We start from the raw sequence: 23,842 nt of genomic DNA on the forward strand, positions 1-23,842 counted from the left end.
CGGGAGCCCCGTTCGCAGCCGCCGCGCCCAGCGCACGGGCACCCACCCCTCCTCGCGCCCCGACACGAGGCCGCCGGCAGCGCCTACCGTGCCGGCCGCGGCGCGCGGGCCCCGGCCGGGCCGACCCTTGCTGGGCACCATGAGCACGAGCCTCCCGGCGGCGCCGCCTCGCGCTGTCCCCGGCAGAGCCGCGCGCCGCTGCCGCCCCTGTCGGAAATAGCTCCGCCGTTACCGTAGCAACCGCTGCTTCCGGCCCGCGGCGCGTCCCCGCCGCGCCCGCTCCCGCGGGCTTCGTGAGCGCGGAGGGGCGGGAGCGGCGGGAATGGCGGCAGGAGAGGACGGGGCCGTCCCGCTGCCCGCGGGGCAGGACGGGGCGCGCGGCCTGCCACGCACCAGGGAGCGGCCCCTCCCCGCTCCCGCGGCCCTCAACGTGGCGGCCGTTAGGGCGTGGCCGCCTCGTGCCGCCCTTAGCGCCGCGGCCGTTAGGGCGTGGCTGCCTCGTGCCGCCCCGGGGCCCGCGGCCGTCGGGGCGTGGCCGCCCGTTCCCTGCCGCGGAGCAGGAGGGAGAGCCCCCAAATCTCTGCTCTTTTTTGCTTCTTAGCCTAAAGCGRTGGTTGAGGCTGCTTTATCCTGCCGAAATTGCACCCTGGGGCTTTTCAAAGCACATCTAAATAGAGCTCTTGGTGATGCTGGTTGTGAAGCCAGCTACAAGAATAGGAGGGGAAAAAATTCAAGTCTTCCTCCAAACATTTACCCTGGCAGGGCTCAGTCGAAAGGCTGTTTATGTTGGCTCCTCTCACGGCTGGTGGGTGGGATGGCTCCCGTGATGCGCTCACTGGCACAGAGAGGCTTTCACACTGTGGCTTCAGAGGGCTGAGCTGCCAGGCAACCTTCTCCCCAGGCAGATGCTCCCCAGGGGAAGGCACAAAGGTTTTAAGAGTGGCTTGTGGAAGGTCAAAGCTAAGTGTCATCACAAATAGCTGCATTTCCCTGGTCTGCAAGTAATTCATTCTTCTGGCATGTTTTCACATTCCAGGAGCATGATAGAGGCTCAGAAAACACAGAAAGCACGGAAACTACAATATTTATTAGTTTTTCTTTTGAGGTAAAATGGTAATAAAAATACAGTAATACCATCAGATTTTTCAGAAATCTAAATTTAAGAGGGTATGCAGGAAAACCTGTGAAATGGCAAGAAGGTGGACACGGCCTCCGAGTTCCCCATCCACTACCTGTATTGGGGAGATACCTGGATACAGTGGTAAGGGCTGCAGCTGTCAAGCTAGATAACTTCTAAAGAGGGCTCAAAAGGCCRTTAAAGGTTAAACATGCAGGAGGAGTCATGAGGTCAATTCAAATATGTCCCTCCAAATCTTTGTGTTGGTTGTAGCATGAGCAGAACAAGCTTGTGCCTTTACAAGGAGGGACCCCTGCACGGAGTCCTCCTCAAATGCCTCTTCATGTTTCTGTGTCCCCTAAGGCCAGCAGCAGACCTGTGCCTTACCCAGGGCTTCTTATTACAGCGCCCCACTGCCCTAGCAGAGGGTACAGATGTGGTTAGTGATGCCTGAGAGCCTGTTTCACAAACAAAATGTTCCCTCGCTTAAGGCACGCTGAAAACCAAGCCAAAGCCCTCGAGGCAAGGCAGCGGTTCTGGGAGGTTTTGGTGCCAGCACATCTGACTCATGAGGACTGTTTGTTACAGTGATGAGAATAGCAACCGGCCTGGGCAGAGCCTACATTTTTCCCAATCCAGATTTTTAGATCAAAATACTGAAACAACACATGGAAGTGCAGATGAACACAGGCATGCAGACACGGCAGCCGCTTGGGGACACAGCCTTCCCGGCACAGTGCGAGGGGAAGCCTGGARGGACCCTCCCCGGTCGGGTCAGCGCGGGGCAGGCTCTGCTGGCGGCGGGGGGGCCGGGGCCCGCGCTCAGCGCCGCGCGGAGCCCGCCCCGCTCCGGATCCAGCTCCGGATCCAGCTCCGGCGCCGAGGCGGGGCCGGCCGCGGGGGAGCCGCCCCGCGCCAGCCGCGCGGAAGCGGCGGCGGCCCCGGCCATGGCGCAGCCGCGGGCGGGCAGCGGCAGCGACGGGGACGGCGGGCGCGGCGGCAGGTCCAGGTGAGGCCGCGCGCGGGGCCGGCGCCGCTGCGGCGCGGGCGGGAGCGCCGCACGGAGCCCCCTCTCAGCCCGTAGTCCCGACTGAGGACAAGTCAGACACGGGCGAGCGCTCGCTTTAGAGCTCTGGAAGGAAGCAGGCTGGTCACGAATCAAAACTTCTTTAAATTAAATTAACTGCTTTAAATGCAGAAATTACTACTGCCTACCTCTTACTCTGCTGCTTGATAATGCCATGAATGTTCCGTACCTAATGGTAAATTGTGGGAATTGTTACCAATGCCTGAAGCTCCTTGGCCGCCAGCCAGGGCATCTGTAAAAGAAYATCCAGGACTTTGCATCAGAAAGCTGCAGCGTATACGGTTAGTTGTGGTTTTGGGCTCTCTCCTAAAGCTGCAGATGATGCARCACAGCACATGCAAACAGAAAAAGGTTCAGCTAGAGTAGCATAAAGTTCAGTATTTTGTTCAAAGAACAATTATTTCAAACTTACTCTCTTTTAATATCCTAACACGTGCATTAGAATGAACTGCAAAGCRTTATTTCAATTACAGAGGTACATTCTGGGGGGATTTTCTACAGTTACCAAGGCAGTCAACTAGACTGTTGTGTAAACAGGAGGCGAGCATAGCGAACATAACAAAGTCCTTAACCTCAGCCTTCCCACAATCACACCRTTACTGTCTTCTTGCAAATCAGATGTGTACAACACTGTGTACACAATGTGTACAACAGTCTACAGCACTGTGTTCTACTTCAGTGATTTCTTAAATTCAAAATATGTTTTGTTTATCTTGATGATGATGATGATAGCTTCTGTTTGATGTTCCTTGCCTGTTGAAGAAGCAGGGGCTGCAGGTGGGTGCCCAGGCTGTGGCAGTGAGGGCTGAGCGCCAGGCAGCCCCGCAGGGCTCTCCCGTCAGGGACAAGGCAGGGTCATCCTTCAGCTCTCCCAGGCACTCCTGTGTTTCCTGTGGCTTCCAAGAGCACAAGATTTCAATAGACAGTTAATTTCTGGGAAGATAGGCCAGTCTTGGCCTCTAGGGTTTCAGTGAAAGTGCTAAAAATACTGTACTTGTGGTATACACACAGGTCTGCCAAAATCCACCATTTGATGTTTCTTCTTTTAGTGAGGCATTAGTAATGCAGATTTTCTGTTTAGTTTTTTCCATGTCAGTATTTCAGGCCTCTTCTGGATGGGGAACAGGCTATTTACAACAACTCAACCTCCAGCAAGAACTCAATATAGATCAGCATTGTCAAAGAACATTTCTTGAAGGTAAAACCTGCTATAGAGGCTTAAATAAGTGGCATTTGAGAGTTAGTCAGTTCACATCTTTCATCTGTTAAAYCAAGAACAAAGTTACGCTATTAGATTGGAAGTGACCAGTAAGAAGTGCTACAGTCCTCTCAACTGTGGCGTTGTTCCTTTTTAAACCTCTTGATGCTGGTTCATGATACCAAACATGTTCAGACGCTCAGGAAATCATCATCACACATCAAGTTAGAATATTCCTTGTTCAAGGCAGTACTTGAGAAACACAAAAATCTTAAGTCTAAGAGCTTCAGATTGGAAAGCAAATTGCTCTCCCAGCAGCTTTGTGTATCAGCACGTGCCTGAGCACCTGCGGCTCATGTTTTGGTGCCAGATGRCGTCGGCAGAGGGGCTGCAAGATGCTCATGTATGTGATTCATTGTTCTATGCTAAGATCAGCTCTTGGAAAGAGCTCAGGCATCTGATTCCTGAGGCTGACTGGAGAGCTTCGTCCTCTCAGCTGGCGTCACGTGGAGATGACTGTGTCTATTCAGTGCCTATGTGTAAAATAAGTTGAAGTCAACACTGGGATTAAGCCCATTCATTTTGAGATTTTTTTTTTTTTTTTTTTTTTTTTTTTTGGCATCCAAGGCTTTGCTGCTTTGCTGCAGTGTTAATAAAATGGTTTGACTCTTTTCCAGTGGTGGAGAAAATGATGATGATTCTGACCAGAACTGGAAACCTCCAGAAAATGACCTGATCCAGAAGTTAATAGCACAGATTGAATACTACTTCTCAGATGAGAACCTTGAGAAAGATGCCTTCCTCCTAAAGCATGTGAGAAGAAATAAGATGGGCTACGTCAGTGTTAAGCTCCTCACTTCTTTTAAGAATGTAAGTTAAGTTATAAAAACTTTTGGTACCTTGTATAAATCTAATTCAGTTCAGAAATTTAGAAGGCATGAAAATTATCTGCTTCTCTGAGTTGATGCAGTTTTGAGGTGATGGCTTGTTTTTCTAGAACTTAATTTTCTAAACTCTTTTGTGACTAAGGAAATCATAAACTTTAAAGTGACTACATTTTTAAATAATTTTGGGAATTATTTAGTCAGAAGGAATCTTTTCCTCTGAGGATGGATGGTGAATTTGATAGCCCTTGCAAATGTATGGAGATCTAAAAACAAAAATAGTAGAAAGTATCTGGCAACAGAAGTCATAACATCTCAGGATCTGCAGGGGTTTACTGTAATTTGTATAAAGGGTTAATTTAAGATGAAACTGAAATTTAAGAAATAAATTAAGAATTAAATTTACTATTTTTACAGAGTAAATAGTTAAGATTAACTGTTCTCCTTAAATTCTATTTTAAAGGTGAAACAACTTACTCGTGACTGGAGAACTACAGCGTATGCACTCAAGTACTCGGACACTCTTGAGCTCAGTGAAGATAACAGAAAGGTTAGAAGAAATACTCCAGTTCCAGTGTTTCCAAGTGAAAGCCACCCTACCAAGATGTTACTGGTATATGACATCCACCAGGCTCTCAACAAAGAGCATGAAAATGGATTTATGCAAGAAAAGATAATGGAGCATCTCCTCAAAGCCTTTGTAACGTTTGGTGTAATTTCATCTGTTCGTGTTCTCAARCCCGGTAGGGATCTACCAGCTGATATCAAGAGGTTCAGCAGTCGGTACAACCAGATAGGAACACAGGAATGCGCAATTATAGAATTTGAAGAAATCGATGCTGCCATACATGCTCATGACTTCATGTGTGCTGCAAAGAGAGAGACTGACATGAAAGTTGTCCTAATAGGCATGAAGCCTCCAAAGAAAAAAGTTCCCAAAGATAAGAATCGTTGTGAAGTTTCCACCAAGAGTCACAACAAGGTTAAATCCCTTAACAAGAGAGTTGAGGAGCTTCAGTTTGTTGGTGATGAATCTTCAGCGAATAGCTCTTCTGACCCAGAGAGTAATCCTACATCACCGCTGTCAGGACGTAAAAGTACAGCAACAAGTACCACAAATAAATTAAGTCCTATTATTCATCCAAACAACCATCTGAGTCCTAATGTGTCACCCAGATCAAGTCCTTGGAATAGTCCGTCTTCACTAAGAAAAGCGACCAAAAAGTCTCCGCTTGCTGAAGACAACAAGCTTAACCCAAGCGCTAGCCCTGAAATTCCAAGGAAAAGCACGGATTATTCTTCAGATAGCAGCATCACTCCTTCTAGCAGCCCTTGGGTACAGAGAAGAAGACAAGGTCAAACTGTAGCACAAGAGAAGAGTCCAGCGAGTAGCCCCATGCTTGCTCGCAAAATACAAAACGCGGATGGTCTTCCCGTAGGGGTGCTGCGGCTACCCAAAGGGCCTGATGGCACTAAAGGATTCCATTGTGCGTGTGAAAGAAGGAAAGTTGTGACRAATGAAGCTGTGAAGAATGTTCTTTAAAAACAGTTCTGTAAGCCAAATGGCTGCTTTTGTTCAAGCCTGGTGGAAGACTGTCAACTGACAGAATTAAATCTGTATTTATTTTTAAACATTTTTGTATTCCTGCAGAAACTTTATCATTAGTGTATTAATTAACTGCATTTTTTATGTATTAGTTGGAAATGCCTAGGCACTGAAACAGGCATCTAAAGCCATTCATGTAACTACATTATTTGTAAGCTATGACCCTGAAGAGTAGGGCGTAGACACTGTTTAGCAGTTGTATTTTGATAACTATGGTATGTTACCAGTCTAATCCTAAGGAATAAGGACTTGATGGCTTATGTTACAGAGAGTAGTTCCTCTCGCCTTGCATTTATCTCCAAAGACACTAGCTATGATTTCCAGGACCAAAGCGTGTGTTTTCCTGTGATGTGTATAAGGATGATGAGCATTGAAGACTGTTCTGTAGGTTTTTAACTTAAAATCAGAGGAAATAAACTATTAACTCTGTCTAAATCTGTTTCTTTTACCTTATAAAAAAAGTTGCACCGGAACAGACACCTAAACCAGATCTATCTATTCTGTGAATCTATACCATATAAAATTCTAATTGTTACTAAATTTACAGCACACTCAGAAAAAGAATAGATTGAAACATGCTCTGCCCCACTGTGGATTGTTATTTCAGTGGTGATACTTCACTCTCTTGTAGACTATATGGCTGAGGCATTTTCATACAACATTGTAAACTAAACAATGGTGATCTCACATTAGCCCCAAATTTAACAACAAGACTCAAWAATAAATGCTTAAATTAAAATGATCTTATCTGACACCTAAGAAGGTACCTTTKCAGTTTTATTTAGCAAACTGTACTCCTGGAAAAGAGCTACTAATTGACAATTTGAAGCATGCAAGCCATAGTTCTGGTCAGGTTCTTCTTCATTCTACTCTACATGTTTCCAACTTTCATTTCTATTTTAAGCACACTCTTCTGCAGTGGAAACAGTTGCAGCAACACAAGGTTAGCAACCAGTRCTGTGCACAAAAAGACATCACTCCCGATGAATCATTCCCTTGCCAGGCAGATTCCTAGTTCTTTTTCTTGACACAAAGGAAATCCACACATTATCCCCCGATTTCCACTACTGGTAGAGACACTATAAATACAGATACTGTTAATTTCAGCCTTTCTATCAGATGCAGGAGATCTGATCTGCAGGCATCCAAGTGACAGGTGAGGACGACAGTCTTCTGAGGACTGATGCCCTGGCTCTACGTTACGCTCTACAGCATCATCTCAGGAGGTATCCAGACCCTTTCCTTTTTTCTTCTTTATAAGGAACACCCTTGTCTATTAGTAATATATACAAATACACACTGATTTTATATATTAGGAAAACACCACATTTGTYATTCTGGCATTTTATGATAAATTGATACAAGCTAATCTTTTCCTTTGCAAAAGTACTCTCCTGTCTTTGTGAGAACTAAAAAAAATCCTARTTGAGGTGGTGTCACCAAGTACCCTTCTGATCACCAGCAGCCCTCTCCTGCTTAGCAGCTCCTCCTCCTGCCTGGGCCTGTTCTGCTGCTCTACCCCTCACAGGCTCATGGAACTGAGGACATTGTGAAGTCGCTGCTTTAAACCAGTTGCACCAAGAACAACTAAAACCCATCCTTGGTTCAGTCACAACATGAACAGTTCACAGCTATTTGTAATTAATCAAGTAAGTCTGCTTTTTAATTAGGGGCAAAAATATGTATTACTGTTTTATAAGGTAATGTTTTAATCCCAGTTTTCTGCGATATGAAACAAATGAGGTTCTTACACTGTTCACATGTTCTAGAAGCAGAGGGACTTTCTGTTYAGACAAAAAGGGACAAGTAAAATGAATGCTGAAGTCCAAGACATCATACCAAGATGTGCTACCACATCAGGTAAAGCTTAACTCATTGTAGGGCAACCCAGCACACTACACAGATTTCAATATGTACCTTACAATATATTTTGTTTAAAATTATTTCAATTACGAAGTGAGTCTTAGCATAGCAACTATACTATTTTTGTTAAAAAAAAACACAAGATTAAAATGTCTAAGATATAATAAAGACACTAAGTGAAAAAAATAACTCCTTTGTGTACTAAAAATTACTACACTAACAGTTTGTTAGAATTATAAATTGGAATTGATATAATTGTATTTAGGGAGCCCAAACTATGCAAGTTTTTTTGAAAAATAACAAAACAAAATGAAACTGTACTGCATGCTCCATTAACAATTTCCAACCTTTGTATCCATGAAAATTACAGAATAGTTGTGTAAAGGCTGCAGAATTTACACTTAAATGGTATTCACTGCAAAAACATTTCCTTTTTTCAGCCAATAGTCCCSTAGTGGACAGAAAACAACTGAGCTATATCAAAGTCATAGACACCATCAAGCCCTGGAGAACTGCCGGGAAACCTTTCGGTAAGAAGCACTTGCTGCTTTACCCTGCAGTGGATCCTGCCTGCAYGTACTTTAAAACTCTCTCAGAGTTTAGTGCAAGGATGTCCCTTGTTGCAAGAGAGTTAGTGCAACATGACCACAACAGGATGAGGATACTATTTTCAGAAAAAGTTAATTTTCATTCATAGACTTGCTTTCTACATCACGTACCTGGTTTAGAAAATTTATCTTCATTATAAAACTGATCTAGGAGCTTTTCAGGGAGGTAATTTTGCTACCATCAAGATTTTAGCACTTTATACAGCAATGAAGAATATCATTGCAATACAAACAAATAAAATTACTGTGTGGTCAAATACACCACATAGCTTATTAAAGCAAATGACTAGGTAACCCTTTCAATCCAGCTTTCCAGTAGTTAAATGTATTAGGAATCTGATGACAGTTGTGAGTGCTTTATGAACTTTAGTCAAGCTCTCATTCTGGAAACAGAAATGGAGTAATTAATTATACATTAAAATTAATTTTAGAACAAAAACTCTAATTCTGTTACCTTTATGTCCTCAATTTTGTATTTCACTGGTTATAGGTAGKGCAAATTGTATATTAGTTAAAATGTGTAAGTGAAAGGATTATGATTGGTGGCTACCCAGGATATTAAAATAGATCCATACTGTATAATGATTTCATGAACAATTTTAAGCTATACATGTCCTTTTTTTAATACAAATACTAATAACTGAAAGTGTGCGTTTACTCTTTACTTGCCTTTTTATTTCCATTAGTGAAAATAATGGCAAGAATTCTACCCAATAACGTAAAGGCTTGTTTAGAACATGATTTCTTGGATTCCTCACTTTAGTAATTAGGAGAGCTAAATGTACTAGAATTCAGTAGTAAATACACTATGAGCTGGTAGTTACGCTAAACTCACACTGACAAACTACAAGGGGGACTAAGGAGGGGCTGAACTAAGGATCCCAAAGATAATTCATATAGTACACTTTCAAAAAGGAGAATGGTCTCACAGTTATGATGCAACAGTAGCTGATACCTGATTTATGCTTTCCACAGTGTGTGACCGATTTTCTCTTTGGGCAAGTTAGAGARTGGGCAGAAGAAACCTGCAATGCTGCTGAACATCTCCAGCTCCTGCTTTCTTTGTTCTACCAGTCTGCTGCTGCACTTCATGGACAGCTGGCTGAGTTTCACCGGCAGATCAAAAGCTAAGCTACATAAAGAAAAGATATTTCAGTCAGTCCAAGCAAAGAGGTTTTGATTTGTAATTCACAGAAGATACTTCAAAAAGTTAATAGTCAAAATACTTAATATAGGAAAAGTACGATTAGAATGGAGTTAGGAGCACAGCAGTTAGATTGACATTGTCACTTCTTTGGAGTTGGGGACCTATCACAGCCCATTTTTAGTCATATTTTCTTATATTAGCAGTTGCACTTTTCAACCTCCCTGTGACTTCAGAGCTCTGCAGGCTGGAGGAGCCAGAGCTGAATGACAGCTCGTTCTTGCTATCTTATAGAGTGATCTGAAAGCAGATAAAAGAGAACAGTTAAATGCTTACCTGGGACATTGGAGTGCACTGCTCATCCCAGTCATCTGCTTCTTTAAGGAAATGACAGCAAAGCGACCCCTTTCCTCCAGCTGCTGCTAGGAAGTCCTATTATTCAAAACTCTCCTCCAACGAGGCATTAAAGTTGTTGACAGGGAGAGATCCACTGTGCACAACCAAATTACATGGCACTTAAAAGCATTTCTATAATTCCCCATATCTACATACTAATATGCTAAAACGATGATCTATATTTTTACTAGATTACTATATTTTTCCTTTGTCTTCAGATACTTACATAGGTAAAGTAACATGTTTTGATACTTTWAAAGGGAAAGTGGCATTCAAATGAATTACTGAAAACCAGTTATAAAAGTATTTATTAGATAAATCCATTTTAAATAGATAAATTAAGGAAAGTTATCTAAATATTCCTTTTACTTTTTAAAATAGTTCATTTATTACACAAGTCAAATACTATCCATACTTATTACCTATCAGTAGTGAGCAGACTCGTTTCATTCAAGACACAAAGATGGCAGATCTGCTTCCCAAGCAGAGCACATGTTAATAAGTGGAGGATTTTTTAACCTTCCCACCTATTTCTCAACTGTTATCCAGTTGATTAGAAGTCTATTAAAACAAATGAACAAACAAGAAAAATAACAAAACAAAAAAGCAAAACACCAGCAGAAGAAAATATTACATCTGCAAATGCTGAGCTGCCCTAAGCTACCTCACTGATTTAGCATATTCCACTTTCACATGTGATTGGCCAGTAACTGCTTCCAATTTAGTAATTAATTCAGACTTCATGATTTTGGATAGATTACTACTAAGTTAATCTTCACCTAGGTTGTTATTTGTATTCAAGTAACTTTAAATATGTAAATGGCTAATGGTAATCATTTAACTGATTTAGATTAAAAAAAAAAATTCTATTCAAGCTAATACTGCAGGCTTTATCATCAGAAATGCTTGTGCTTTCCCCAAAACATCAGCCTCTTTAGGCAGATTCGTGGTAGTGGTTCTGCACAGCAGCAGATCACAACACACACAGGAACAAGCACACGCACATCCACACAGCCAAGTCTCTTCCACTGCTCAGCTAAGGAGCTCCCTCTGCTGATAGAACCAACATGGCACCACTCAGGAAAAATCAATTCTCTCAAAACTGAAAATTCTGAAGCAGATTCCAATTATTTAAGACATTCTGAAGCAGATTCTATATGCTTCTGTTCAGCAAACACCACACACATACACAGTAGAAGTATTGGTTTCAAAAGCATGCAGGTTCAAGTTATTTTTATTGCTTTTTAAAAGAAACAAATGAGAAAATCTAAAAAGCATTTTAAATATTACATCCTTTCCTCCAAGCACATTACAATCAGCTAGGTGATTAAGATTCTTTACTTTGTAGAGTATAAATATAGCATGGAGGCACTACAAGATCCTACGAATACTGACTGCAGTGATAGAAACCACCACACACACCCACACACTACACAATCCACAGCAGGTTTCAGTCATACATACACATCAACAGAAACAAAYGCAACAGTTGTATATATTTTTTGAAACAAATATTTAATTCTCCCTGAGGTTATCTCTGTCTTCATGTTCACTCAACTGCTCAAAACTTGTTTAAAAATATTGGAAAACAAAACACGCACACCCCAAAAACCCAAACTGATTGGTATACAGTTGCAAACATACACTTTTTCATTCCTTCAAAATGTGCCAAATTGTTCTGATTCTGAACTGTAATATTATGAAATATTTCAACAGAATAGTTTTAAAGAATAATATCATATCAACTAAAGAGAGACTACGTAATAAAACATCTAGATTTTTAATCACTGACTGAAGCCCTTCCAGACAAAGGGACTATCCAAAGGACTTCTGCTTCCATCCTCACTAAGAGATGATGCTTTCCTGCATTCCTGATTTTGCACACACAGCAGCAGGACTCGATTTATAACCCTGAGAGCTGAAAATGCCAAAGTCACGCACTTCAGTAAAAAGAAAGAAAAGCTAACACATCGAAGATACTTAGAAGAATATTTTGATTAATCAAACAGAGTTGGCTTCAGTTTACACCACTGTTCCTTTAGCCTTGTTTTTACCACATTTGAAGCAAAAATATAGTCGATGGATTCATAGGAAAGATCCCACATCTGTGATCGAGTCAGATTAAATGTTTTTGCAGCCAGTTCATATTCCTGAGAGAGATCTGTTGCAAAGACGCCTTTATCATCAGTCTGGAGTTAAATTGAAAGAAAAAATAGTTTAGTTTTTCTGTATCAAAACAGGCATTTTTACATGTAACAAATCAGTTTTATATTATCGCATTTCACATTTTACTCCATACTTCTCTCATTTATTGATTTGTTGATTATTACTGCATACCATGTTTGCCATATTTTCCTCAAAATTAAATATATTGTTCAAACATAATAAGAGAAAACTTATTAAAGTTATAAGACAATCTGTCATGAAAATAATACTTTCTGTAAGGATAGGAAGTGTCTATTTTAGGCCATCTTCTGCCTCTAGAGTATCTGAGCAAGACTTACATCTACTTACACTCTTCAGAAACCCCTTCTATGGCTTTTATGCCATACATGCAATGATGCTTGCATGCAAGCTCCTTTTCCCATTCATCAGATTTCAGATCTGAATATATTCTGTATTCCCACATTTTTAGCAAAGAAACAGTTTTACCATCTGTATTTATACAGTATCAAGTGGAACCATATCTTGAAATTGACTGAAGTACCAGGCTAGTCTCTTAAGCACATCTGTCAGAAAGTAACCTCAAGATTTTTSATCTAAAATGGTCAAATCAACATTATTTAAGGGTTAACAAGATTTCTTATCTGCAATGAAGAGTTCTGTTGACCCTTGATGGAGAGGAACACCTGCTCCTTCTATCTTGATAAACTTAGGACATTTTAATAGCTCTCCCTCCTAATATTCCTGTTTTTATAGGTCTTTTTATGGATAAACAATTTCCTCAAATGAGTTAACTGTTTATCTTGACTTTCCACACTTGAGAGCATCTCAGAACAACATCTATTCATGGACTGTATTTCACCAGGCAAACATTACAGAGTTCAGACTCAATAATAAAAACAATAAAGACTGACACTTTTTTTTTTTTTTTTTAGTAAGTATCATGGTAACTCTATGCAACAATGCTAAAAATTGTAAGGGTTAAACCAACAGGATGGGAGGGTGCAAAAATCTGCAAATGCCAACAGAAGAACTTGGCATTCCCACATTTCAGAACTTTATGTAGCCATCCAGAGCACTCCCAAGAAAATTCACTCAAAACAGTAAATACTCTATGTAAGCACAAGTTTAAAAGTAGATGTTGGAACAGTATGTTTAAGCAAAATCTGCCCCTATGCAGATTACTTAACAAGCAGTTAAACACTTGACAAGTTCACAGCATACATATTTTCCATATAAATAACAATCAACTATGCCTTACAGTAAAAACAAGATAAGTATCAAGATTTTGTACCACAACTATTTCTCACAATGGAACATTATGATTTGCTATGAACAGATGGTTTGCTGTAAGGATAGAATTTATAAACAAAGTCAGTCCTGATCCATGTAAGGAGACACACTTCTCTGACTTCACAATAATTCTGGTTCTAGAACTATTGTTCAGTATGTTACAAATCAAAATTCTTACGCAAAGCACTGCAGGGTGACCTATGCTGTACCAGTATCCAAAATGGTGTTTGTCACAGGAAGGCACTGTCTGAGTTTTGATGTTTGATGTCATGCACAATTCTAAGAGAAAAAAAATGAACAATGACATACATTGAAATAAATATATATTTTTGACACATATTGACAGACTTTCTTTTGTTCATGAATGAAAATTCCAATCAATTGTTGTTTCTTTCCTTTTCAGTGCTTCTAATATTCTTTGAATGTTATGAGGAAAGTTCACTAGCCAATTCCTACCTCTTCTCTGCCTGCAGAATTTAGGGAGCCTGCAAACCAGACCCAAAACCCCAAACAGCTTGTACAGTAACTAAAGATTATGCTTTGCCTTTGATTCCATCTGAGACATCAGTTGTAGGCTTCTGCCACAAGTGTGACATGAGACATAACAAAGCTACAATATCAATGACTCTATCCTTTTGGTTACTTTGTCAATTTAACACCAATAACTAGTATTAGCATGAAAGAAGGACCATAATTAACACACATAAGTGAGGAGTACGTTCATAAAATACCTACTAAAGCCTACCAAAGGGAATTCACAAATCACTAAAAATACTCTGATAAAACTTATTTTACATAAGAAAAAACAGGAGCGTCAGCAGTACCCCTTTATCAGTAATGTTCTCACATACCCTTCAAAGTCAGTATCTTTCCAAGTCAGCTCTGGTCACAGCCAAATCTTTTTGAGTCACTAGATCACAGCTAAGTATGATATTCTTAAGTCTAGAGACCATCAAATAATTTTCTAATCTTATTTTTCTTACCAATAGGTATGTGATTCTGTCTAACAAGTGGCACTAATTCCTCTGACCCTATTGTTGCAGAGTTGAGAAATGTTCCGTGTCCAATTCTGTCAGGAGGCAGGCCAAGAAGAATTTTGGTCTCCTCTTCTTGATTTGGAATCTAGAAAGGATATTTTGCATTCTGTCAGAGTAGCACAAAATAGTACAGTAATAAATTACATCTGAATTCAAGTTCAACTTTTATAGCATGCTTCACCAAAAAAGAAGTGTTAATGAGACTAAGTATCTACATAACTACCCTCTAGAGAGAGTAGTGGGGCATTAAAGTGACTGAAAATTGAATTATGAAACAGAAAAGCCATAATCCTAAAAGTGTACGTAAAAGAAACAATAGCTATTTGCACTTCTAAAGTACTTTTAATTGCAGGCTGTCAAATCAGCTCTAGCCTCAACTGCAGAGAATAAAGAAAACTTGTACCTCTGAAAGATGCAACGCCAGCTTAAGACCAGCCTTTTTTGCTTCCGAGAGGGGTTCCAAAAAATCTTGGCCACGTCCTGCCTTGAAGACAGAAATACATCATTATTCTACAGCTTATTTTTATGAAACTCCTCCAATTACATGATCATTAAGAGGTCTAGCAATATCAAATCATTTTTCTTTTCCCAATATTTCACTTTTGGGTGCAGTGAGTTAGTTTATGTTGTTATATGGGCATGGTTTAGTCAAACTGGCCAAAAGTCAGTAATTTGGACCATGTGCAAGCCAAGGAAGACTTAGCTGTTTTTAAACATCCCTACTTTTTTAACAACCAAGAGTATTTAGTGCTTCTAAACAGAATTTAATACTGAAAGTTGACACTTGTTTATTTAACCCCGTCAGTCTGATTGTGACAATTTAGTYACAGACACTTCTCACATAAATACTGCTTTTCGGCAGCTCTCTTCGGAGTATCACACAACAAGCAACCAATTCTTTGTTAGAGAACCTGCTCCCTACAGCAGCAGGGATAAACCTGGTAGCAAGAATACAAGCAATCTATTCAAACCACCAACAAATGTAGGACAAAATCACTTTAAAAAGTATGATTGAATCTGTTATTAGACAACATTAGCACTTACCTTAAAGGTCAGATCAAAACAGAACAAGAACTTACGGTGGGATCACCGCTGAGGTCAAGTCCTACTACAACCCCATCGGTGGAAAGCAGGAACTCTTCAGCAAGTTTAACAGTCTCTTTAGCAACTGCAGGGCCACCTCTTCTATTTATTGCTATTAGCAATCTAGGAGATAAATGTCCCTGTTAAGTTTACCACAAACTGTAATAAGAGGAGACCAACTAATGAGATACTAAAAAAAGTATTTCTATAGGTAACTGTTCAAGCAGTGGAGGAACTGAAATACACAGGGACAACAACTACACGACCATGTGCAAGCTTAGAGCAGAAAAGTTTCACCCAGTTTCATTCTCCATCAGTGAAAAGAAAGATAAAAAGATTTTTTTTAAAAAAAGTCTCCTTATGAATTATCTGACTTATATAGAAGATAATAAGCATTAGTCTATAATATAGCATAAAAAGCATTAGTCAAATGGTAAGTCCAGTAAAAAGTCCAGTAAAAAAAATAGAAATCAGTAACCTTCCTAAGTAAATAATTTTCTTTCCTTCATGATGGTTCAAACACCTCTCTGCAAACCATGATGAAACATCAGACCCGAGAAAACCATGAAACAGAGGCACTGTGTGTACTACTTACCTTACATCTATATCCAAGCCTTCTTCTTTACACTGTTTTATTCCCTCAAGCACAGTCTCAACATACATCCTTTTGGTCATACCTCCAAAACACATGAAAATTCTTTTGAAACAACGTATTTGAATTAACATAATTCAGGCAAGTTGCAATAAGACCCAGCTCTCTAGCCTCACTGTTTCATTCTGCACCCTTGGTATTGCTCCATGGTTTTCTAATTTACACAGTTCTGCTTCTATTTAAAAAATAAACAGATTTATTTTTGATCATTTGAAACAGATGTCCTGCTGAGCATTTGGAAGAMGGAAATTAATTCTGTATGAACCAGAGATTTACAGTAGCTCCTTCTCTGGTGCAGTTATATTAAACTACACATAAAGGAAAACAAAAATGAAGTAACTAGAAGTAAAAATAATCTAAAAAACAAAAGTAAAAATAAGTCAAATAGGAAACTAGTATGTGTGTACTGTTCTGATTCCATAATCCAAGAATTTGGGGCATTCACTTGAGAAGGATATCTGGCTCTGCTTTTTTTAATGGCTATTAGATTTGGGGTGGGACATGTTTTCATACTGCTGTTACTTTCACACCCCTGCTTTCATATTTAAAGTATATTTTCACCGAAACATCTGAATTTGACTTGTTACTAACACAAATTTAGTTAAGTTTTATAGTACAATCAGATCTAAACTTAAAAATTAGAACACATTGTACCTGTGGCCTTTTCTTCTCTAGGAGTGCTCCTCAATTCCAAATACTTGACACCATCATCAGCAAATTCTTTAATAACATCTTTAGTTATCTGATGAAAAAATGGTATTTTCAACATGATAAATAATGCTTATAATTGGCTAAATTCTCTTTGGCAACTTAAAAGGAAAAAAGTGACACTTTGGTGCATAACCAATTATATATACAAAACAGATATTACAAATATAAATTATATGAATTATARYATTATATATTATATAATCTTTATTTTATGTATTTAACATATTGTATATGTAGAATTTTCAGGTCCCCCATGTTTCCATCACTCTCCACCTCTGGCAATACCACCCACAGAGGGTAGTTTCAGCTATCTCAGCAATACTGGAAGGACAAACAACAATTTCTGTCTGAACAAGAAAATCCCTTTCACAGCTATCCCTTTCACAGCTATCTACTGTGTGGAAAGCTCAACAGGTCATTTAAAAGACCTTTTATAGAAGGAAAGATAAGATTTTTTCTTTTAATCTTATTTTTATTACACAAGTCCCTTCTTGTTTGTTTTGTAATCTATAGATTAAAAAAAAAAAAAGAAAAAAGGCAATTCCAGTTCACTAGTCTTGACAAGCCAGAGAAGAACCTGGAGACTACTTTAAATCAAAGATCTGGTGACTATAAATAGAGACTTTTAAAGTCATTATCAGTTCAAGCATCTGAGAGCTCAGAACTAGCACTGTACTGAAGGTTCAGTGCAAGAAGTAAGGGGAAAAAAGCAAAGGAGGAGAAAGAAAAAAGGAGAAACACTAAACCCCATATTTCTAGACTTTCATGTTCTACAATACTAATTTTCATTTCCAATTGAAGGGACCACTGGCTATCATTACTCAGAACCTGATGTTGTTAAACTCATTTTGTCTTTACATAATGCTAACRCTATATTCAAAAAGGAAAGGCAAGTATTTTTGTTCCTTTTAAGCCATTTTGACTAACTTACCAGTAAAATATCTTCAGTTCTAGTGGTAAYCTGATAGATCATCTGAAACATTTGAAAACATCTAAACGAAAACATGAACAAATCAACTCAATAAAAGCTGAATGGCAAAATGAGTATTCCCCAAAATGTGTGTACYTAGAAAACAAGTATTCACTATGCTAAATTAACCAGCTTTGCTATTACTTAAARCACATCAACTTATTGGATAAGCAAGACCACCTTGACAGCCATCTCTCATTTTAGGTGTTAATAATTCATTCGCAACAGAAATAATTACATTATCCACAACGGATACCCSCTTTCTAATGGCAAAGGGAAACATCAAATTCCCCAAACAAGGAAACCATGTGCATCAACTTTCTCTAACATGCCTATACTACAAATGAAGCTCTTCTGGCCTTTAAAAAATAAATTACATTCAGTCCACGTGACATTTTCACTTAATTTACATGTTTAGGAAGTGGCTTATAGGGACGAGAAGCAAGAGTCAATCCCACAAGATTGAGGTCACAGCAGAGCCAGGGCAGGACGGAGCATTTCTCTGCTTTAACCTGGTCRGAGGAGGCTGGCGGCCGCCTCTCGCGTGCACACGTGTGCCCACTCACTCGTCCAGGGTCCGCTTGTGCCCCTTGTCAATCACGGTCATCCCGTTGTGGATCTGCAGGCCCGGCTTCTGCGCCATCAGCTTCTTCATGGTGGCCGAGCTGATGCAGCCGTTGAGATGCGCGTGCAGTTCCTGCAATAGAGGCAGCCGCCGTTTCTCCCCTCAGCGCACACTGTTCCTACCTCCCGTGCGTGCAACGGTCCTTGCAGCCCGCATTACCGTTTGACCTTAGTAACGGGATTATCCCCGGGACGGGCCAACAGCGACCACTTCCTCACGCATCCCCACAACAGTGACCGCTTCCTCACGCTTCCCCACAACAGCGACCRCTTCCTCACGCTTCCCCACGCCGCGCGGCGGGACAGGGCGGGATGCGGGAGCGCTCGGGCAGACCTCGCCTCGGCCCCTCACATGCTTCCCAACAGCAGCGTTTCAGCCGCTCCCGCCGCTCCACACCCAACTCGCGGCAGCCACGCGGCCCCGGCTCCCCGCGGCGCCGGTAGCGGCTGCGGGCAGCGCGAAGGCGGCCGCGGGGGACGAGAGTCCCCGGCCGAGGGTGGCGGCGGTTGCCCCGCGGCTCCAGGGCGGCCTCACGGGGCGCTGCCGGGTGCGCTGCTCTCCCGCCCCGGCCGCCCGCGCCGCTCACCACTTTGGGCAGCTCTCGGTAGAAGCGCAGCTCGCGCCGCCGCTCCGCGCCCGCCGCCGCCATGACGGCACCTGAGGCGCGGGGCGGGCGGCAGGGCGGTGACAYGGCGGGAGGGCGGCGACATGGCGGCGGGCCCGCCCCCCGGCCGTTAACCGCCCTCCTCTACCGTTGGCCGCACCGGCACCCGGGAGCRCCCACGGTGCTACCCCAAAGGCGGCGAGCTCAGAAAACACTCCATTTACCAYTCCATAAACGCTCCAGTGTCTAGTTTATTCAAGTCACGCCACTCGGTGTCACCGCGCCTCGGCGCTGCACACGCCGCGGGGCCAGTCYAGCCGGGTGTGAGGACAGTGGAGGCTCTTCCCGCACACTGCTGCGTGGCCGTGAGGAGACACCTGCTTACAAAGCCTGCAGTGGATAAACCCGCTGATTCCCTATCAGACYTCTCCTTCAAAATCCACTTCCAGGTCTGCTAGCACGAGAAGCACAAACAGATTTCACGAGTATGCTGCTCAAAGCCAACCAGCATGCAGACACCATGGAATGATCCTAAACTCTATTTTCATTATTTCATATTTAGCTTTGAGTGTTACTAATTCTAAAACCCCTCCACACACTTAAGTCACTAGGCAAATTTAGATCTTGCTATCTCCAGAAAGCCAGTAACATATTTAAGATCATAAAACATGGCAATCTACATACTGCTAAGGTAGCTCAGGCTTAGGCCAACAAATTATCCTGCAAACATGGAAACAATATATTGTTGGTATACTTAGTTTGGTARTTAAATATATAAACATGAAATAAACATTATCAACTTAGTTCACATCTCCTCTCATGCTCAACAGATTATCAACTGCAAGAACAGAGTGGAATTCTATTAGCTGTTAAACTGTTTTTTTTTTCCATAGAAAACCAGCGTGTCCGTAAACAAAAACAAATGAATTACAATTGCCTCAGTGATCAACTCCTTTATTTTACCTTACTTAAAGGCAAGCTAAGTACAGATACTGTACATTAAAATGTATGCACAAAGAACAGTCGTTCTTCATTCTACATCAAAGGCTCAATTTTTACATTCTTTTATTTATGTGCCCTTCCAAATAATTACCTCTCTCTGAAATATATTGCCTATATATTTAAATATAGAGAGAGCCGTCYGCAGGTCCCACATAGCCGACCCCAATGAGCAGCACATCAATGAGTGTCCATATGCCAAGTCCACCAAAGCTGAAGAGTTTTCCCAGGCCTTCCCGCCACTGGCCCAAATAGAAACGATCTGCTCCAAATCCGCCAAGGGTAATGCTACAAGAATGGAAACGTCATTATTTACTTCTCAATTAACTCAGATTAGGTATCCATATTGGTTTCTTTTTGATATAGCTACAAGCTGATGATGGTTTTCCAATATAACACACAAGAAGGCATAAAGATTTTGCAATTACCAAGTCAGATGCTTTTTTTAAAGTAATTAGCAAATTCTTGATAAAAAAAAAAACCCATAGTGTTACTTGGAGACTTCATAATTTTTCATTAATAAAAACAGATTTWAAAAAAAGTCTTTGCCACTTCACAAATTGGTTTTTCAACTTTTCTAGTCTGATAGAAAATGAGGAGGGAAAAAAAAACATTATAGCACAGTTATTCAATCCCATGCAGTAATAATGCACTGATAAATTTCTCCAGCTGGTGCAAAAGTGAACTTTCTTAATCAGTCTTATTACTACCTCTTTAGTTCAGATTAAATTATACCTAATTTACAGTTACTACCTAATTTATCATATTAACCACTTTATTAATAAAAAAAGTATTTGGGGACAAGTTCAGTTATCTTCTAATCACTACTGTACCTTTCTAATGGCTTAATATGTCAAAATTAACCAGTTTATTTCAATACTGCCATATTAGACTTTTCCAAAAGACATCAAAGCACAAGAAATTTCTCTTTTGAGGCATTTCTAGCTGTTCTAGCTGGAAGAGAAGCCTTAAAAATATCCAAGCCTGCTCTAGCCAGCTCAGTGACTTCTGTTAAGTTCGGAACATCCACATTAATTTCAGATGCCAACAAACAGTTTGTATTATTTTCAGCAACATATAAAAAAGGGGAGCAGAAGTTGAGCATCTGCATCTTATTTGACATCACAGTAAAATGCACATCCTTCATACTTAGAAAAATGATGAGTTTGTGAAGCCCAAGATTCACTGACACTTATTCCGAAGAAAGTACCCTAGTTGCAGAAATAAGATAGAAATTTTCTTTCAAATTCTACTTATAAGACAAATCAATTTATCTTCAGTATATTTTTATATGAAGTCTTAAGGCATCATTTGGGTCTAAATTCTAAGTCATACAAATACAAATCCCCACAAAAAAAAACCAGGGATTAATCTTTTCAGTTAAGAAAAACCCTATAAGCAGAAAAACACACAGAATTAAGATCTAGTTAATATGATATTTACAATAATATGTAACTTAGACTGAAGTTCTCTAATAGCTTTTGTATACCTCAGTGCCAAGGCTGTAGACCATTTATAGCCTCCAGTCCAGTTGCAGTAGAGCATCTTAGGAAAGACGCGATTACCTAAACATCAAAACACATTCAAACCTTAATAGAACAGACAAAAGGGTCAGAAAATTAAATATGACGCAAAATGAACCATATTTCTCTAACAAGAGACTAAAATGCTTGACATTCTTTGAACCAAGTGTGATCAGAACGACACTCACACATGCATAAAAAAACCCATGTATTGTTTATTGCCCTCTTAATCTTTGTCTCATACCAGAAAAAAGCAAAATAGTTGAAAAAAAGAGGGGGAAAAATTACTCACAAATTATATTATGACTCACTACCAAAAGTTAAGAAATTCTTTAGGAAATGCGTTGCTTTACCAAATYTATTTTACCCCGCCTTACCTAGACAGTGAATATGATCCCGGACAGTACACGTGGCGTTGTATCGYTGTCGCGGGCAGGACACCGTCATGCAGTTTGTGGAATTGGTGCACACATAATCCGTGGTCGGAAGCTGCCAGCAAAACTGGCAGGTCATGTTAACTGTAAAGTTCTCCTGCTCATTGTTGTTCTGATCCTACAAAAGGAGAGTATTATCCTCCTTAATAAAGAAGAGTCTCCCAGCATACAGTATCAAAACACAGACACAAATCAGACAGAAGGTTTGAGGAAAGCAAGACTTAATTCTGTGTTTGCAATGTCTATGTAATCAAGTGTAAAAGAAAGTCAACAGCACAAAACTGATAAGAACAGTCATTCAAGGCCAGTTTAATATTGCTGCTTAGTCAAATTTAATTTAAAGTTATGGCCAAAAGAAGCAGCCTCAAATTACATTTTTTCTCCCCAATATATCATCAATTTGGTCATCTGACAGGCATTTAGACCTACACATTTTTCATTAATCAACAAACTGATTTAACTCCATGTGGTTTTGCTGCTGTGTGATAAAAAGATTCATGCAAAGTGGGGCAAAGAAGTGTAGCTCTGTCCCTTCCTGTAAGAGCCTATAGTTAAATCAGATTAAATATGTACAATCTGCAAATATGCCTACGTAAGAAATTCGATGTTCATTTTCAAAATTTGATGACCAGATACCAAGCCTCCATCAAAAAGACTTAACCCAGGYTACTTACAACACAATGAACATACGGCTTGACTTTGCAGTCAAAAGTGGCTGGCTTCCCATACACACAGGAATAGTTTGTGTTGCAGGTCATGCAGTCTGGGGGCAACCTACTGCACAGCCCATTGCTGGGGCATTTAGTCACGTAGGGCGGCATTTCGGTGGGATCTGAAAAACGAAGCAAATCAAGTAAATAAATATCTACAGGATATGGGGCCAGCGCCACCACCCAGCACAGCGCGCAGCCACCTCACCAGGGTCCTCTGCAGGGCTAATCAGCTTTGCTGCACAAACAGACCCACACCAACCTCCGCACGCCCCAGCGCTAGGTCAGTAAGGGCCGGCTCAGACATCCGCTGCTCACACGTGTTCAGCATCACCTCTTTTCAGCCGTCAGCAAGAGGGATATTTCGGGCGAGTCTCATACATCCCAGCGAGCTACAGAAGCTGTGCTTATGTTGGATATAAACTGGTGGCAACTTCTTGCAGGACTTTAACTAGAGCCTTTCCGGAGCTCCAAGCATCTGGAGAGGGTGCTGAACACGGGAGCCGTGATCCCTGTTTAAAAGGTCATTTCCTATCTGTTAGATCCTATATGGAAAGCCTAATTACATAATCCTGACTGGCTGTTTAAGGTCATTTAAAAGCCATTCTAACTGCAGAATGTCTTTTACAACTGTGAGAAGTATAGAGMGCCTTACACAACCCAAGAACTTCACCAATAAACTAAAACTTTGAGGAAAACAGTCCCACAGAAGAACACCAGAAGAAACAACAGAAGTGACAATTGTACCTGCTGCTTTAAAATAGGGAGCACTGGTACTAGTTGAGGTCAGACTTTTTTCAAGCATAGACTGGGTCTGCGAGTGCTTGGTGGTCATCAGAGATCCAGCTGCAAGGGGAGAAAAAAGGCGGTGGTGAAATTTCCAGGAGAAAACTGCTCTTCAAACGCAGTTCGATTCCAGCATCCTCCTAGGAAATTATGGGTGAAAAGTGCGACGAGGATGCRAGAGTCGCTATGAAAACCTGCTTGGAGACAGGAGCCGCTCACACACACCGGGCTGCTGGGAGGCTGCGCCTCAGGCCAGGGCCGCTCCCGGCGGATGAGGCGGCGTTTTCGCCGCCGCGCGGCCCCGTCCGCGGCCCCAGCGGTAGCGGGGAGGGCGCGGGGGGCCGCCCGC

General features: G+C 41.1%; 4 protein-coding genes across 4 annotated transcripts in view; 1 reads left to right on the top strand and 3 right to left on the bottom strand.

Annotated features, from left to right (window-relative positions):
* The window catches only part of LRRC49 (leucine rich repeat containing 49), a 36,858-nt gene extending 34,792 nt beyond the window's left edge, over nt 1-2,066 (bottom strand). Inside the window, exon 1 of the mRNA XM_026052542.1 lies at nt 1,878-2,066. Coding sequence (XP_025908327.1) covers nt 1,878-2,066 — 189 coding nt within the window. The remainder of the gene's footprint in view (nt 1-1,877) is intronic.
* LARP6 (La ribonucleoprotein domain family member 6) lies at nt 2,065-6,282 on the top strand. Its single transcript, XM_026052555.1, has 3 exons — nt 2,065-2,126; nt 4,080-4,272; nt 4,750-6,282. Exons 1-3 carry the CDS (start codon nt 2,065-2,067, stop codon nt 5,827-5,829), a joined length of 1,335 nt encoding a protein of 444 aa, XP_025908340.1. The 3' UTR covers nt 5,830-6,282.
* Nucleotides 6,283-11,266: 4,984 nt separating this feature from the next.
* Nucleotides 11,267-18,504, bottom strand: ADAL (adenosine deaminase like). The gene is made up of 9 exons (XM_026053026.1): nt 18,379-18,504; nt 17,774-17,834; nt 16,786-16,873; nt 16,075-16,156; nt 15,476-15,602; nt 14,800-14,880; nt 14,343-14,481; nt 13,538-13,638; nt 11,267-12,092 (listed from the first exon to the last, which is right to left on the bottom strand). The coding sequence occupies exons 1-9, from the start codon at nt 18,465-18,467 to the stop codon at nt 11,901-11,903; spliced, it is 960 nt and encodes a 319-aa protein (XP_025908811.1). The 5' UTR covers nt 18,468-18,504; the 3' UTR covers nt 11,267-11,900.
* Nucleotides 18,505-19,593: 1,089 nt separating this feature from the next.
* Nucleotides 19,594-23,842, bottom strand: part of LOC112958754 (threonine--tRNA ligase, cytoplasmic-like) — a 16,798-nt gene continuing 12,549 nt past the window's right edge. Inside the window, exons 17-21 of the mRNA XM_026052686.1 lie at nt 23,455-23,553; nt 22,672-22,829; nt 21,941-22,115; nt 21,530-21,605; nt 19,594-20,328 (exon numbers count right to left, since the gene is read on the bottom strand). Coding sequence (XP_025908471.1) covers nt 20,163-20,328; nt 21,530-21,605; nt 21,941-22,115; nt 22,672-22,829; nt 23,455-23,553 — 674 coding nt within the window. The 3' untranslated portion in view covers nt 19,594-20,162. The remainder of the gene's footprint in view (nt 20,329-21,529; nt 21,606-21,940; nt 22,116-22,671; nt 22,830-23,454; nt 23,554-23,842) is intronic.

Source organism: Nothoprocta perdicaria, unplaced genomic scaffold, assembly GCF_003342845.1.
Source record: "Nothoprocta perdicaria isolate Ctin4 unplaced genomic scaffold, notPer1 scaffold_113, whole genome shotgun sequence".
NCBI lineage: Eukaryota > Metazoa > Chordata > Aves > Tinamiformes > Tinamidae > Nothoprocta > Nothoprocta perdicaria.